At 39.0% G+C, this 18,204-nt stretch overlaps 1 protein-coding gene across 10 annotated transcripts in view; it reads right to left on the bottom strand.

Moving 5' to 3' along the window:
* The window catches only part of ADCYAP1R1 (ADCYAP receptor type I), a 153,589-nt gene that overhangs the window by 58,224 nt on the left and 77,161 nt on the right, over positions 1–18,204 (bottom strand). For all 10 annotated transcript variants that reach the window (XR_015698713.1, XM_087731382.1, XM_087731406.1 and 7 more), the window contains exon 4: positions 6,618–6,725. Coding sequence is in view for 9 of the 10 variants with exons in the window: in XM_087731382.1 (XP_087587508.1) it covers positions 6,618–6,725 (108 nt within the window). In the remaining variant the exon portion in view is untranslated. The remainder of the gene's footprint in view (positions 1–6,617; positions 6,726–18,204) is intronic.

Below are 18,204 nucleotides of genomic sequence, written 5' to 3'. Positions count from 1 at the left end.
TAAATCTTCTCCTGTCATCTTATTCTGTTTGATTAGGGATAACATCTACACTCAGACAGGAGAAAAAAGCCACAGATGGCTTCCCAAATCCAATTAACCCTGCATTCATAAATCCCATTGTCCACCCATGATATCTCTAGTGCAGAATAGACGAGGCTTGGTGTTCTTACAACAAAGTACTTGAGTGTCTCCCAGTGTTTTTAATGGGATCAGTAATAGACTCTCTTCAATTTCTTGTTTTCAGGGACAATAAAGCTTGTTGGCTAAGCACTGAAGTCATATAACTTCCAGAGTAGTAGCAAGCTAAACAGTTTTGTTGAAAAATGTGAGCATAGGATATAATTCCCTCTCAAATTCTATACTACCTGGATACATTCTTTATTGTACTGAATTTTAATTAGGACCCCTTAACCTTGTATCACCATAGGATATGTTTTATGTCTTTGGTAAAAATCATGTATGTTTTCTCTGTCTTACATAGCAAACCATGCTTTCTAGTAATGCTCTTTTGGGTGTAGCAGGTAGTGCCCTAGACTGAGCGCTAGATGAACATGCTGAATTGCTGGAAGATTCAGTAAGAGCTAGTCATATTTATCATTTGGATTTGTGAATGAAAGAATTTTCTCAATGTGGAGCATATGGCAATGCTCAGAAACTGCCTATTATCATTTGTATTAGTTTTTACTGTAAATCAAAGATCTAAAAATATGCTCATTTCTGATCTGGCTATTGAGTTTCTTTCAATGGTCCGTTTGAGTAATGTGGTTTTATAGGTTCCAGAATATCTCAGCTGTGCAGGGCAAAGAAACAAAAGCACAGACTTGGCTTCTGTAGATTTCCACTGCCAGGCAGTATCACCTCTGTCTGGGAAAAAAAGGGAAAAAGAACAAAACAGAGAAAATTTTCCAGCTGGGAATGCAGATCACTATGTTGGGGCCATCTCTAGGTCTTATCATGTCATACTGAAATACATCACAGCTTGACACACTTTTCTTTTTTTCTTCCTTTGCAAAGATACCTTAGAATGCTTTAAATATACCCCATTCTAGAGTGGTTGTCTCTGGAGTTGGTACTGGGAAGGCACTGGGGAAAGCATAATATACAACAGCGACATCATGGAAGTTATAGCTCCCAGTGAAAATAAAATTGTGAATTGATGGATATCAATCAAAGAAATGAATGTTGAAGAGGAAAAGAAATTAATATTTAGGAACCCTCTAGAAGGAAAGCCACTGTAAATCCTTAACCTACTAGATTAGAAAAGACTTGGGAACTAATATGTTTTTTTCATGTGGAGAGATTTTGAGAACAATTTTTTGTTCACAGTCTGCATCTGAAAGGAAACGAAAAATTCTGGTGATTTTGGAGGAGCAGAGAGGTGAAATTAAATTTTACAAGGAAGGGTCACCAACCACACAGCATGGGATTTAACATTGGGCTTTCTCTATGGTGTTGACAGCAGTTCAGATGTCACTCCTCAGTTTGACTGCAGTGAGGGTTAGAGCAGAGTATATTTTCAAATTAAAACCAGCAACAGCTGGTATTTTTAGCTAAATCCATAGATAATTTTTCAACAAAGTATCTCTCCAGATGACAGTTTAGTTGGTTAATTTTTATTTTGCAGTCTCTTTTGGATTTTTTGTTTGATTTTGTTTTGGTTTTTTTTCCCATTTCACTGCATATGGAAATCAGTCATCCAAGTCAAGGCAGCCAAATTCCTTTCTGAAACTCATAAAAAACCCAGTGCCCTCCAATGCCTTCATTCATCTCAAGATAAGCACTTGAGATAAGTCAGAGGAAACATCTTCTACAGGTACCCATTGCTTTCCATTTACTGAACCAGAAATCCATGTGGTCAGTTCGGACTTATACATACAACTTTTAGATATCCAAAGCCAAGTGAGAGAACTCCTATCCCCTCTTTAAGATTAACACATCATATGGTTTGCCTGTTGTTATACAAGCAGCTGTACCTACAGGTGCTTCAGCGCTTCATAGGACAAACTTTTTAAAAGTATAATTTAAAGTTATTGCTACCGTTTGTAAAAATGATTTATGGTCATATAAAAATTTTGTTATATTAAGAATGAATATGCTATTAATAAATATTAGCATCAGTGCTTAGCCTAGTTACATATTCTAGAAACATAGCAGCAGCCAGAGGATACTATAAGAATCTATAAAATGTGATTAGCTGTGTCTTAGAAACATTTTAGTTATCTAATAACACTTTAGTTAAGGAACCATCATAAAATATGACTTTTTTCATTAAGCCCTCATTGAAGCAAATATACTTGGCTAATTAAAATTAGCAGCAATGCTAGTGAAAACTCATGCTGATTGACCGAGGAGAGTGATTATGGATGTAGATATTTCCACCTTGAGGTCACTAGTGCAAATCCAGACAGATCTGTCAAGATTTCAAACTACTCCAGATTAAATGTTTATTTGTTTATCTAATGAATTATGAATCTTGGTTTTGTTCCTACTGAACAGATGTCCAAAAACCCCTCAAACCCAGCGCTACAAGAGGTAATAGCTGTCACTTTTGTTAGTGATCCTGTAAGGAGATAAAGAAAGCAGGACATATGTTTACACTGGACTGACTACTCCTCCCCTAGGGTCACACCAGCACCCTGCTACAGGTCAAATGTGAAGTACAGTATGTGAACAGGTCTGAAAATCCTAGGCAAATAATTTAAAAATATTATTTCAGGCCTTTGTTTTACATAGCTCTAGTTATAGTAGAGCTTTTCATTTTATATAAATATTTGTTTTCTAAAATCTATATTACTTTTTATTTAGAAAAATAAAATAGTCTTTCCCACTGACAGGTAACAGGTTAGTTAAGCTCTGGAATAGATCACATTGAGCTAACCTTGTCTTTGAGGAGGGAGATGGGTTAGACAATTTCTCAAGAGCCCTCCTAGCCTTAATTACTTCAGAAATGATAGCACCATGGAAAAGAAATTTCATCAGTAAAAGTGAAAAGGCACCTTATTCGTGTGGGATATAAATAGAAACATCAGGGACATCCCTTGAAATAAAGAATAGTTAAAAGGTCCATGGCAGAAGTGTGTGGACAGGTTGGCAGTGGGGGAGATTTCCTGTGCTGTAGATGTACATGGCACCACTCTCTATAGTATCAAACTAGCAATCACTCCGAGCCCAAAACAGGCAAGGAGAGAGAAAAAAAGTGTTATGTTATGTTCCCATGTGTTAGCACACTGTAGCTTAAGGGGATGTAGATTATAAGGCACCGAAAAGGAGGGGTCCTAATGGAAATTTGGACAGGCGCTATATGAGCCACAGGCTTCCTGCCCCTATATCAGGAGATAACAATATATCAGCCATCTGCTGATGCACAATAAATAAAAGTATTTTGCCTGCAGGCTGCAAGCATCAATGATAACTGGATAGAGAAAACTTTTGGTTGAGTGTATATCCTGTCCAAAGGATGACCAGAATTGGTTTGATAATTGGGCTGAATGACAAGCAGTCAACAAAAATTGATTACAAAGTCATGGAGAATTTAAAAACAAACAAACAAACAAACAAAAAAACACCAAAGAAAACTAAAAGAAGGAAGAACACTTCCTTACCCATGCTGGATACAAACCCTACTGGATGCTGATATGTTGTTTTTTCTATTATCACTAAACGTGGATGGCTCAGTAAGTGCCATGGTACCCACTGAGTCAATAGTGAACCAATATTACAGCAGTAAAGATTATGTTTAATTACACTGGCTATAATTAAAGCACATAGAATTACAGTAGTAATTATATTTTCATACCTGATAATTTAAAGAGGGACCTATCTTTCCCCTTTCAAAAATTAGATGCCTAGTTTAAGTGAATCGCCCTTAGTATTTGCTGGATAAAGAGAGGTATTTCCAAGGTATGATTCACCTCATGTCTCTTGGAATAACATAAATTGCTTTCTGTGGGTCTCTTTCTCTCCGCTGACTACAGATGGAGTCTAGAGGACTTGTGTAGAGAAAACGCTTGAGTTTCATATGGGTAATTTAGATGAGGTAACAATCACCCTTAAATTCTTCTCCATTTCACAAGAGCACTGGCATTTGCTTCAATGCCTGGATGAGTTCAGATGGATGTATTTAAAGGTGAGGATTTCAGCATTCCTGGAACTGTGTGTGAAACACTTGCTGTCTCCCACAAATTGTGCTCTGTGTGTGGCAATGCAGAGGAAGCGGATTTTGCACTCAAGACTAAATGAATAATTCATCAGTAAAATAATCTTTGGGAAAAAGGATCCTGAGGGAAAATGATTAACTTGTTCCTCAGTGGACAGTGCTAATTAAGTGATCTGCAGTAGCCTAGATGGGTGCTGGGAAGAAATGGACAAAACTGTGTTAAGTATCAGCAAAGGCTTGTTGTTAGTTTGACGGGATGACTTAGGCTCCCAGTCATTCACCTGGGAAGATCATTTAATGGAATCATGGGAGAAAAAAAAAAAAAAAAAAAGGGAATTTCAAGAACATCTAATCATACCATATACCTGCTGTGAACAACTTAATAGTTATTTCCTCCCATCCACACACTTTCGGTTTTACCTGGCAAATGTTCGTGCATGTCAAAGGTTAAAAAAAGGACAAGGGTTTTTTTGGTATCATGTAAACAGTAGCTTGCACTACTCTTTCCATTAAAAATCAAATCCAATTGGCAGCTGGTCGCAAGTGGTGCTCCCCAGGGGTCAGTATTGGGGCCAGTCCTGTTCAATATCATTATCGATTATCTGGACGAGGGGATTGAGTACACCCTCAGTAAGTTTGCAGACAACACCAAGTTGGGTGGAAGTGTTGATCTGCTGGAGAGTAGGAAAGCCCTACAGAGGGACCTGGACAGGCTGGATCGATGGGCTAAGGCCAACGGTATGAGGTTCAACAAGGCTCAGTGCCGGGTCCTGCACTTCGGTCACAACAACCCCAGGCACCGCTACAGGCGTGGGGAGGAGTGGCTGGAGAGCTGCCTGGCGGAAAAGGACCTGGGGGTGTTGGTTGACAGCCACCTGAATATGAGCCAGCAGTGTGCCCAGGTGTCCAAGAAGGCCAATGGCATTCTGGCTTGTATCAGGAATAGTGTGGCCAGCAGGACCAGGGAGGTGATAGCGCCCCTGTACTCGGCACTGGTGAGGCCGCACCTCGAGTACTGTGTTCAGTTTTGGGCCCCTCACTACAAGAAGGACATCGAGGTGCTGGAGCGTGTCCAGAGGAGGGCAACGAAGTTGGTGAAGGGTCTAGAGAACAAGTCTGATGAGGAGCGGCTGAGGGAGCTGGGGTTGTTTAGCCTGGAGAAGAGAAGGCTGAGGGGAGACCTTATTGCTCTCTACAGTTGCCTGAAAGGAGGCTGTAGCCAGGTGGGGGTTGGTCTCCTCTCCCCAGTAACAAGCGATAGGATGAGAGGAAACGGCCTCAAGCTGCACCAGGGCAGGTTTAGGTTGGATATTAGGAAAATCTTCTTCACCGAAAGGGTAGTCAGGCACTGGCAAAGGCTGCCCAGGGAAGTGGTTGAGTCTCCACCCCTGGAGGTATTTAAAAGACAGGTAGATGTGGTTCTTGAGGACATGGTTTAGTGGTGGGCTTGGCAGTGTTAGGTTAATGGTTGGACTCGATGGTCTTAAGGGTCTTTTCCAACCTTAACGATTCTATGATTCTATGAAAAAGCAATACGTAATATTAACAACTAGGTCAGATAGTTAGTATTACCACTACTAAGGTAGGTTCTCCTTTTAATAGCAACTTGTTTGGGAGCAGTGGCTAGGCTGTATAAGGATTGAAGCTGGGGCCTAATAGGGTTTGGTTACCAATCATAGTGAACGCATGGGACTTTTGGTCCAGGATAAAGTGGTAGGGGAAAGAGAGAAAAGAGAAAATGCACCAGCTTAGCTGACCATCTACAGTATATTTTGCAAGACAAGGGACAGCAGCAACACACGCTGGAATCAGAAACAGTCCATTTGACAAAATCACTCCCTGGGCAAGTTTCTGATCCTTTGTTTGCTTGCTTGGTTGCTGGTGCCAGCTGCAACAGGCAGTAGGATGGTGACATCTCATATCTACAGACCACAAAAGGGCATGATGGAGCTTCTGCATCTCTCCAGGAATCTTTAATTCCCACTGACTCTTCTCTGGACTCTGAATATGGGAGCTCCTCACATTGGTCATCTCATGTCTATGTTCTCCTTAGGCATGAACAGAACACAGCTCTGAGCTTTAGTTATCTTCTAAAATAGATTTGAATTGTGATGATTAGTTTTCCAAGACCCAAACGTGGTTTCAGGTCTCATTGATTTCAGTGGACACCCAAGGGCAGAACATCCCCTTTAGCAATTAGAGTTGGTGATATTTTCATGTTGCATAGTCCGTGAAGGCTTTTTTCACACATTTCCTCCCATCCCTGTGCACACACACATACACTTATTTACACACAAACATCCTGGTTTTCTACAGTATTGTCTTAAACTGAAGCCCAACTCCAGACCTCTGTACAGTTTTTTATTTCCCTTTATACTGAGCATCTAAGTGAGGTTTTACATTCATGCTGGCCATGCAGCTTTACCAGGCAGAGGCAAAGAACAAAGAGAAAATACTTTACCGTCTTCAGAGATGATAAATCTGAACAGTGCAGGACACTTGACAAAGACAATTTCACCCACACTTGCAGGTTTCCAGCATGTAATATTGTCCCACATTCCTGGGCAACCTATAGAAAGAAGGAGGGATGAAATAAATTAGTGACAGAAATCCATTCCTTTCTTCACACTGTTATTGTGGTTTATAGTTTGTTCTTTCTTCTATCCATAAAAATGAGCTTGTTTAGAATAATAAACAGTATCATTTTATAATAAGCTTTCCCTGGAATAAAATATTTTTCATTCATAAGAATAGCATAAAATATGTAGTTGCATGGCACAATAATGACCAGACTTTACCCTAGCAGAAGATGACATTTCATAGAATCATAGAATACCAGGTTGGAAGGGACCTCGAGGATCATCTGGTCCAACCTTTCTAGCACAATCTTGATGAGATGGCCCAGCACCATGTCCAGCTGAGTCTTAAATGTGTTCAGCGTAGCAGAGTCAACCACTTCCCCGGGGAGATTATTCCAATGATTGACTGTTCTCATTGTGAAAAATTTACCTCGTGTCCAATTGGAATCTCCCTGGGGGTAACTTGTACCCGTTACCCCTTGTCCTCACCATGTGACTCCTTGTAAAAAGGGAGTCTCCATCTTCTTTGTAGCTCCCCTTTCTTAGTCTCAGCTAAATCACTCCAACATACACGAGAAACAAATCTTCCCTTGAGCATAAAATCTACAGCCACGTAGCTATCTTTTAGTATCACTTAGCCATCTTTCAGTATTGCCAAGTTAAACCTTCAGGCATCTTTGATTTAAATTCCAGAAATTTCTGTTGGCTCTAATCCTTGTTAAAGTTTGGGTACTGACACGTTTTGGAATTTGATCCAGGGAGATGATTGGAAACTGAAAAACAGATTCATCTTACAGCCAGTTTTGTGGATATGTGAGGGAAGCTCACCTCTTTCATGTTGTTCATTTTCTTAAAAAAATATTGTAAGTAGAAATGTCCTCCATTAGTAAAACACTGTCATAATATCATTCACTACCTGTACTGCAGTTTGCTCTACAGAATATAAATTCACAGTGCCAAAAGGATGATTTTGACCTCTAATGATTTCTTGCGTAAACTAAAGACAGAATCAGGCCTTTAACAACTGTTCAAGATTAGTCTCCAGGTAACAAACTTTGAACTAAAGATTTGAGTGGTAAAGAACCAACCTTCTGTTACATGCATGATGGGACTGTGGATAGGAGTTGTGTTCTCTTAGGATACAGGAAAAATTCAGGTCCCGTCTGCTATTGTAAATACAATAAGGAGCCCAGCTCCTGCTTCTTTCTGATCACTGTGTCAGAGACATGACAAACTATGACTGGCTTTCAAGAAGCATAAGCCCTCCTGTAATTCTGTAAACCAACATCTTACTAGGTCATAAACCTAGAAAACTCAGAGCAATCTCTCAAATTTCCTACTAATGTTTACAAAAATGACTCAGTGAAGGAATCTCAAATGGGAATCATCTTCTACCTCAGCAGGAAAAGAAAGAAAAACTAAACCTAAATATCTCCACTACTTATTTGCATTTGATGTTGAGATCGAGCACACAATCTTATCAACTGTTAAAAGCCTCAAGTTCCAGGATTTTCTTAGTGGTTTTCTGTTGATATACTCTTTCTTTGACTATGTGCCAGGAAAAATAAGATCTTCAGTAAAAGCAGATAATACCTCAAAGTGTCATACTTTCAGCCTGGCACAAGTACAATGTAATGAGGTTTGGTTGATCAACTTGTAAAAACAACGTGGGCTTCATCAGCTTTGGTGATAGTAGCAGATTTCCATCAGTGGAGAATGTATGCTCACAGGGCTGGACTTGGTGTATTTTTTTCATCAGCTTCAGTGGCAGGGAATCAAGCCCTATGTTTTCTCACAAAATATAAGCCAGATACTACCATACGCGGTGGATAGGGAAGTTCTGAGTGATACAGTGTTTGAAGAATTAGGTCAGTCTCAAACACCACTGTTATGATGTTATAATGATAGTATATGATAAGCAGTTTATAATCATTCTTTCAAATTAAAGGATGCAGCATCAGATCACATCATGTAAATTAATAATCATATAAAATCCTGATCCTATTAGCTAAAAAACCCTCAGCTTTGCCAGACCCACTAGAATACAATATTACTGCAAAAATGCTCATTAATTCAACACAGGGGCTGGAAAAAAGGAATCCTTTACATTTCCATCTCCTCTCTCTTTCTTCCAGTCCTACCCCAGGTTGTTTCCTTTGCCAGATGGGGATCTCATTGTATGAATACTGTGATTCACCAGAACATCTCCAAAAGGCTCAAAGACTGGGGTTTGGAAAGTTTTGTGATACAATCAGTGTACTAAATATGGAAATCAAGATCACATTGAACACTATCAGATTTATTGTCTTGATAGCTAGTGACTGTCCAAGCAGTAGGAACTGTATTTACCATGAAAATCTGAAGACATGCAGCAAGAGGTTTATAGTTCACTGATGTATGGCACTCTGTACGAAAGTAAGGGATATGTAAATATCCATGGTAATGAGACATTTGCTTACAAGAGGTGTTAGAGACAATGAAAGTGGCTAATGAGATCTTCTGAGAACCACCTGCTAGCTTTGCTCACTTAAAATAAATGAGTTTGATAGGAATAGGGAAATATTTCTTATTTCTTATTATTACTTCAACATCGGTTGTCTTCCAAACACTGGGATAGCAATAGATACTGCAAACGAACCTAGAGAAATGCAAGGAAATCCTCATACTGCAGAAAATAAAGTGTAGACACAGGATAAATATTTCATAGCACTGTTTCAAACTCAGTTATACCAGGTGGCTGGTTTTCTGGTTATACCATGCAGAGCTAAAAAATAGCCCCACTTAAAAAGACATTATAAGTTCATTGTGCTAGAAATCACTGATGTGCTGACATTGGAAGACAGGGATAGAGAAGCAGAGAGTCAAATAATTTGCCTGAGTTACTAAAATAGGTGAGTGATGGAGATTGGAAAGAATTCATAATCAATGAGAATGTTGCCTGATCCTGCCTGGAAAAGCATATTTGAAACAAACAATTTATAAGAGCAAAGCAAAGAACGACAAAAAAAAAAAAAAAAAAGAAATGTAATAAAGGCCAGCGTGCACAATCCACTTACATTTGTAAACCATGATACAGCCAGCAACTCCTGCTGGGTGAAATCTGCCCACAGAAAACAATGTGACTTGAGTGTGAAACTGCACAGCGGGTTTCTCCTCTAGCACTGATGGTATGTCTCCGTTGCCCTGTGATGTAGCGATGCCCAAGCTAGCTTTGAAAGAAGTAGCTCAGACACTGCAAGCAGCAAGGAGCAGCTTCAAGTGGGAAAATGTTCCTGATTCTTAGCATGTTAGAAAGCAATAATAACAACTGATAGTTTTGAAGAATAAGATTTCATGTGGGTCAGAGTGAAAAGTGGTGGTCTTCCTAATGGATGGTCTTTAGAACAGGGCACCTTGAAGAACGCAAAAACTCGACCTTCCCTTCCCATGTCTGCACTGCAACCTGCAGGCTGAAATTCATGTTTGGTAAATTTTGTGGGATTCATCTCAGTTAACATATGTGGTGTAAAGCTTGGCATCTGATCTGTTCATAGCATGGGCAGAAGAGTGCTTCACCTTATTCAGCTAGCCACCTCCTCTTTGATGGGATGGAGGATCCTTTAGGAGCCCCCATCCCTTCTCACTGACTTTTGAGGAAACACAAAGTAGTCATTCAACTATTGGATTATTACTATTATTATTATTATTTCAGGAGTGGTTTAACTTCAGATGGCTAAGACTTACCCTTTTACCCTATTCAGCTAAGCAATGTTTCCTCTGTAGTTCATGAAGAGAAACTTTCCACATAGGCATAATCCCATTTTAAGGTGATGGTGGTGGTGAATCACACTGTAAGTGTACTTCCATCTCTCCACTGACTACACTCAGTAGAAACAGGCTAAGAACTAGCTTAGTCTAGTCAGCTGCCTATTCAACGGTTGAAGCTTGTATTCCCCATAGGGTCTATGTGGTCTTTTGGAGCAGACATGAACCAACTCTGCCCTCTGGCCAGAGGGCTGACTAGTGGCTATGCAGCCTCCCTTAGCCACTTTCTGATCCTGAGTGAAGCAGTCCAGCTGAGGGCTGTGATATGTTACTGCAGGCTGTGAACAGTGCCAGCGTAGCTGTGCAGCTCCTGAGCAATACAAACCACAGGCAAACCACAGTGACTGCTTATGAAAAGCCACATGATCAATCCCTACATCTCTGTCTCAAGCTTCTTGTAAAAGTGAGATAAAATTCATGTTTAGACTGCAGGGTCCCTGTGGCAGGATCCACCTTGTAGTGTTCTTGTGAAATGTATTCCAAAAAACAGAGTCCTGATTTCAGCTGAATCCACAACATGGATTTTATATGAATTTCATATGAAGCCCATGATACCTAAGTTTAAATTCAATATTGTTGAAGCTGAGGGGAGTGCCTCATACACCTAAGGGTGGATCTGACTTGGCAGCCACTGAAACAGAACAGCTCTTTCAGAGAAAGGCCAAATTTCATAACAAGGAGGAAACTATGGATATTTATCATTGCAGAATCTCCTGATGCAATTTTAAAATTATATCTAGCACTAAAACCAGTCTAGTCATCCTCCCTCTGTGATGGTTCACACAAGACTTGTTCCTGTCCTTTGCTTCAAATTAAGCCTCCAGGATCAAAACACTTTCTCTCTAACCTCCTATTCCTGGCAGCTGAAAAGCTGCCTTCTTACCTGAAATGTCTGGACAAGCACCAAGAGAAAAAAATTTAAAAACCTCAAAGCAAGCCATGCTGACAGAATAGCAGTGAAAAAAGAGCTCTTCTGAAATTGCTTACGGTCCCTTATCTTCTTTTTCTCCTCTGTCTAGGGCTGTCTTGAGAGTGCCAGTTTTGATAGTGGCTAGATATAAAACCAGATTTTAGACAGCCCCATAGCTGAAGTTCACTGAGCTCAAGGAATGGACCTCACTTTAAATCCACTGAGAACAGAGCCTGTTGTCTTCCACCAACACTGAGTCACTATGTCACCAGCACTATGTACAAATTGTTCTTTTTCTATAGATTTGTGCCTTAGTTTCTCATGGTGCCTCTACTGCAAACCCCTCATTTACACTCTCTATATTTTAATCCTCTTAACAGTATCCACAACATCCTCCTATGTCCTTATCCCATCCCTAGTGCAACATGCCTCCTTCTCATATCTGCTAACTTTTTGGCAAGAGAAGATGCAAAAGCAGAGACGTGGTTTTTGGATAGCAAGACCCTGTGTACTAATTCACTACTCACTCATTCACTCCTCTTAATAACGTGGGTAAGTCCTACCTGTTTCCCTCTCCATGAAAATAATTATTTTGACATCTTTTTTGTAATCCACACACCATTTTCACAACGTATGGGAATTTCCAGCTTTGAAATTAGTGCACCTCTGTCAAATGTTGCTGACTTTATTCAGTGGACACAAAATTGTTGGGTGTAGGGGGGGTGAAAAAAAAATGATGGGACAATGGACAAAGGGATTTATGGATTCATACACAGACAAAAGGGAATAGACAAGAATTTGCATAAAATTTGTTTCCTTGGGAAATAAAGAAAAAAATGTAAATATATGAACGTTATACTTCCGTATTTTTCATGTACGAAAATAAAGGTTTGAGATGAAAACCCATCCTTTTGGCTTACAGCATTCAGTTTGATTTTTAGTTCCTCTCCTCATTTATTAGTTTAAAATGTCACCTTCAAGGTCATATTGCCTTCAGGAGAGTAATATCAAAGGAAACATAATGTTACAAGCCAGCGTATTAAACTGAATTACACGATGCACAATAACTTTTAAAGGGCATACTACATATAAAGCCTTTCAGAGAGAGAGAATACGAAATAGGTGCTCTCTCTTCTTTCATAAATCTAGGTAAATACTGAAATAAATAACGACTTAAACAAGGCCTGGATATGGGGCCTAGATTTCAAAAGTAATTGACATTTCAAAGTAAAGGTATCTTATAGAAGCTCCTATTAGAGAAATGGTGGTTCTGTAGGTGTTTCAAGTTAGACAGCAAACTTATAACACTGTCAGATTCAGTAGTCTGTTTTGAAAGTCCAGGCCATAAGAGAGTAGAAAAGAAAAATCAATGGAAATTCCAGAGTTATAAAAGGGGAGAAAAAACACAAAGGGAAGAAAAAACACCAAAGGAAGACATTCTATGTTGGAAAAGAGAATATTTGATCATGCACAAGGAAGAAAAGTCATTCTTTCCTTAAAATGTCTTATATACAAAGCAGGCATGAAAGACTTGAGTACAAGGGAAAGCTGAGCAGAGAAAAAGGAAAGGTTTTTTTCCTTCCCAGTTCTGCTCCCAATAGATTTTAGAATTATTTGAATAAAGTCTATTTATTCATTCAGTATATGTCATCTGGACCAACTATTACACTAAGAATTTCTCCCTCTATCCAAATTTTACTACTGCTGCACTGAGCTGCACCTTGCATTGTCTAACGTGGTATTCATTCATCTTAACAGTATAAACATTATATATGTAAATCTCAGCTAAGTTCTTCTACATTTCTTTTACAGTCTTTGAAGAAAAACAGACACCTTTGGAGGGCACTGTTAGAGGGTTTCTAAGATAAGTTATCCTCTAGAGCCATGTATTTTCTTCCACTGATTAGAAAAGGCACGAAGAGAAAACCTAATCTTAGGCTTAAAATAACTGGAATTAGAGCAGAGGAATTCCACATCTATAGTCCAAGTAACTCAACTAGGGCTGTATGCGAAGAAAAATAAAATGTGGTCAAACTTACCAGCAGTTGGCCCACCTTAATATTTTCCATTACATTTCGCTAGATAACTGCTGTGCCTGGTATAAAGTTATGCAACACTATATTATGACTATTTAAAATCCATTGTTTAGGTAATGATAATTATATGAACTATGATAGCATTTTCTACTGGTACGTCATTATCCGTAAAGTGAGTTGTTTTATGGGATGGCATTTTCAGAGATCTACTGCAGCAAAATTTTTAAAGAACTATTAAAAATATCAACTTAATTTATGAAAGAGAACATTGGAAAAAATGATTTAAGATATTTCACTTCTTATCTACCAAGTTAATCCTAGATTATATTAAAACCCAAAAGTGAAAGAAACAGAAACAGTGGTTTTTCTTTGAGTGGAACAGTGAGTTTTATAGCATAACAGTAGAAAAAGATGAACTGAAGATAGCAGGCTTTAGCTCTCAAAAGATTAAGTGCATATGCTTTGCATTTGCCAAACATAAATTGTGTATTTTAGAACTGGGAGCTAGTCTTTTTTACCAGAGTTCAACAGAGAGGATTTCACTGAGTTTCAATGTTCTGCATTACTCAGGCATTTTAGTTCACCTTCTGACCACCTTAGGAGTGAGCCACACAAATTATGAATTAAAACTCTATCCTTATTCCTACTATTTTGGTGGGGAAAAAAGTAGATACAAATACACACACGAGTCACTGTTTGACCACGATCTGTCTCAGAGGTGAAAAGAGAATGAAGATCTTCTCATCTGTGCAAAAATTCAACCATTAGAACTACTCTCCTCAAGAAGGTGAAAGGTTCTTGCCTACGTCTCACGTGAAACGCTTATACCTCAAAAGGAAAGGCTAATACTAAATCTTTTTTTTTTTTTTTTTTATCTTGAGCATTTTATACATGGCAAAGACCAGCTTTTAAATGACGGGAGCTGTTATCTGTAATTAGAGAGGTATAAACCTTTTTTCTTGTTTTAAAGCTGTTTAATTCTTTACAATCACAGGATATTTACTCTAAGCTCACACTTACTGCTGCTCTTGCATTACCACCTGCCAAAAAAAAAAAGTCATCCAAGAAAATCTCCAGAATCCTTTAGGTGCTGCCAACCAATTGGCCTTAGGTGAGCCTTAGAGAGTTTTAGAGGGAAACTTCAGTTTGGCAAAATCTTTGGAACATTTCTTTTCCTACTTATACAGAAGAGTAAAAAGCCAATAATCTGGGAAATGGAGAGGAGGGTTTTTTTAAACTTTCCTTAAATATAATAAAAAAGGATCGGTTATTCATCTGTGAGAAAGTCACCACTTTGCTCTTCTGGAGGCAGAGAGACTCTGTGAAATTATTCAAAAAATTGGGAGATTTTATTCCAACACTGCTGGAGGACAGAATGACACTTACAAGCTGCAAGAACCTAAGCCAGTGCCAAGCTTGCCAGCTGCAGATAATCTGGCATCACTCAGGACATGGGCTGTGTGAAATCATGGGGTACTGCTGGAGGCAGCCTTGCCTGGCAGCAGCTGGTACCCCTCACTTCTTTTATTGCTAGTGGCAGCCGAAACCACTTCATCATCCTACCCCACCAACACGCCATTCTGACTCACTTTCCTCCCTTCTTAGGAGAAGAGATCACACACTTTATCAACTCTATCTTCCATTAATTCTCCAAGCTGAGAGAGAAAGGAAAAGGGAGGGTATTCCACCTGTGCCTAGAAGGCTTTGCATACATCACAGTGCTAGAATTCTTAAGCCTTAAGTGACTGGGCTCAGAGTCGTTTCTGGGAAAAGCATAGCAAAAATATTGGCTGAAGTTTGCAGAGTTAAGACAGAGTCTAAGAAAGCAATGGAGTAAGAACCAGAAAGATGTGTTCCTCTTCCACAAAGCCTTACCTTCCTCTATCAGATACCACCCCTATGGATCCTCCCCTTCACAGGCACCACCTACCCATAAAAAGTGATTGACTAAGGGCAGCAGGGTGGAGCACTCTCAGCTGTGCCCAATCTTTTTGAATAGTTTCAATCAACAATATTAACTAAGCCTACAATTGCTGTGGTGATGGAGGACCTGGATAGAAATAAATATATATTCTATATTTATTTATACAATACATATAAAATTTTATATATAATATTTTTTTCCCCACAAGTATTAATGTGCCTTACAGTGAACCCTGGCTTTCAACTAGGGCTGTAGATAAGGAATCTTACCAAGCTGTATAGCTGAACAGTTCATTGCCACTTTTACCACCCATGGAGAGTAGTGATATTTGGCTCATTATGAGATTTATGGGCCTGTGAAGAAGACACCTGTAAAGATCACTAGGATAACTGGTTGCCATGGATACAGAGAAAGTAGAAATTTTTTCAGTGTGGTTTTTTGGTGTTTTGGAGTCTGCATTCCTTTGTAAATGGAGAGAGAATTTGGTTGTATGGAAGAAGATTAGAGGAAGTTTTAGTAGCAGGTCTCTTGAGCATTGAGGTTTCCCAGTAATAAATTCAGGGCTTTAAATCTGTCCTGCCACAAAAGAAAAAAATGATAACATTTTCCTTTGATTTGTTAGTTTCTAACTAATCTCACAACAGCACTGAAGTGGGACTAAAATGGGACACAAACCTTGAAACGGTCTCTGGGTATGGGATTACACTTCAATCTTAAAAAATCCCAATGTGTTAGAACAGGATTTTCAATGGAACTTATTCAGGCAAAGTCTGAGGTCAACAGTTGCCTAGTCAACCACATTCGTCAGGAATTTTGGCTTGTTTCTTAAAGGATAAATAGACCAAACTAAACAGACACATTAAACAACTGAAAATAGCAACTGACCTCAAGTCTATACGACTAATAATTTCAGAATTATATTAAATTCTGTTACACATATGTTAACTGCCCTCAAAGGAATTTACAAATTATTGTTATTTAGGTTTCATGGTAGCTCTGGGGGTAAGAAGATTTTCTGCTCTTTTTACAGCTGGAAAACAAAACAAAACAAAACAAAACAAAATAAATGGTGGCATTGAAAGCTAAACACTCTGCAGAGCAAGAGTTGTAACAGAGCTCAGAAGCTGCCCCTTCATATTCAGACTCTTGTCCTCATCACTTTCTTGCTTTTCTATTGTTTATAAATAGAGTTATCTCAGTGGAAAAGGCACATCTGTAGTAGAAGATAACTTATAACAGATCTTGGGCCAAATTCATTCCTGATGTAACCACAGTGACGCCAGTGTGGATACTCTTGAGAGTCATTTATTCCTTGTTTACTCCTTCAAATCTTCTGAGAATGAGAAATGACTGAATTAAATAACTTAATTTCTTCCAGTGTGCAAATTCCATAATCTCTCCTGGAAATTGTTCTAGTGGTGAGTCAAGCAATTCCTTATTAGAGCCCATGGGACCTTATGATCTAGTGGAGGAAACAAAGGAAATAAATACGTTATAAAATCCAGTTCATACTCTGTTAAGAGGCATGTTAACACATTGCATTTCATACTTCCGAACACGAAGTTCAAGCTTTTGGAGTAACTGAAAAACAAATCTTGAAGTAAAGGTGTGATTCAAAAGCAATGTCAGAGTTTAACAAAGCCTGTCTCCTCTTTCATATTGAACTTCTCTGACTCTGCCCACAATGCATTCAGAGAGTAGAAAAAATAACACCAAAAAATAAATGCAATCCAACCTCACAAGGGTTTGCATACATCTGGGAAATTTTGTGCAGTGTGAAAGAAACTAAAGGAAATTATATTACTATTCAGTAAGTTCCCAGCTACTAGATGCCTTCCTGTTCAAAGTAAAGATACATAAAGATATACGCCTTGATCTGGGCAGGTTACAATCTGAAGTGTGTGAAAAGGCAATGTGAGGGGTATCAGTAGATGAAGATGGAAGTAGAAAGCATGATGAAGAAGGACAAAAGAGATGGTAGTGAAGCATGGAGAACTATCATGATCATTCCCCTGGTAATGAACAGTGGACGCTTTTTTTTTCCTACTTTTTTTTTTCCTGGAAAGATTTTTTTGCAGAAGAGAAGGGGAAAAAATGGAATAGAATGTAGACTGGGAAGGAACCACCAGTGCCATCACACCCAGACTAGCACTATCACCAGCAAGCAGAGGCCATATAAATTTAATCCAGAAAAAGTAAATGTGTACACACTGCTCACAACTCTGTGTTGTGTAAGCTACAAAATACACACTCTCCCAACAGCCTGTAGTAAAGTACAAAAAACCAAACCCCATAAATTCATAATAAGACATACAAAGACATCAGAAGTATTTCCGATATCTTAGATACATACATGTTAGGTGAAAATGCCCAAAAAAACATAGGAAGTGGCCACAGGAAGGCCCAAAATTACGGTGGTGGTAACGCAAAATTTGAACAGCTAGAGACAAGATAATTCCCCTTTGCCTGCCTTTAGATCAGATCCTTGGAGAACAAGTGTAGTGGTTCTGTCTGTCTAAAGTCTGGAAAAATACAGGAAGAAATGGGAACCAGTCATTAGAGAGTGGCAGCTGAAGCTGCCATCACTACTTGATGATTTATGGTAGAGGACCAGTAACACCAGTTTCAGCTTCCAGACATATAGAGATATGTATCAAACCTCCAACACTGCTGGTTTAGTCACCACCTCCATCAAAGCCATGACAGTAGTCATTGTATGAAGTGGTACTTTGGGAAGAATGTGGGTTTTAACCATATTTGGGAAAAAAGTGTCTGCAGATCCTCATTTTCCTTTT

The sequence above is a fragment of the Nipponia nippon genome, unplaced genomic scaffold (genome assembly GCF_047370975.1).
Source record: "Nipponia nippon isolate SJK-2023a ecotype South Korea unplaced genomic scaffold, ASM4737097v1 scaffold_1, whole genome shotgun sequence".
NCBI lineage: Eukaryota > Metazoa > Chordata > Aves > Pelecaniformes > Threskiornithidae > Nipponia > Nipponia nippon.
This window is presented reverse-complemented; position numbering and strand designations above follow the sequence as displayed.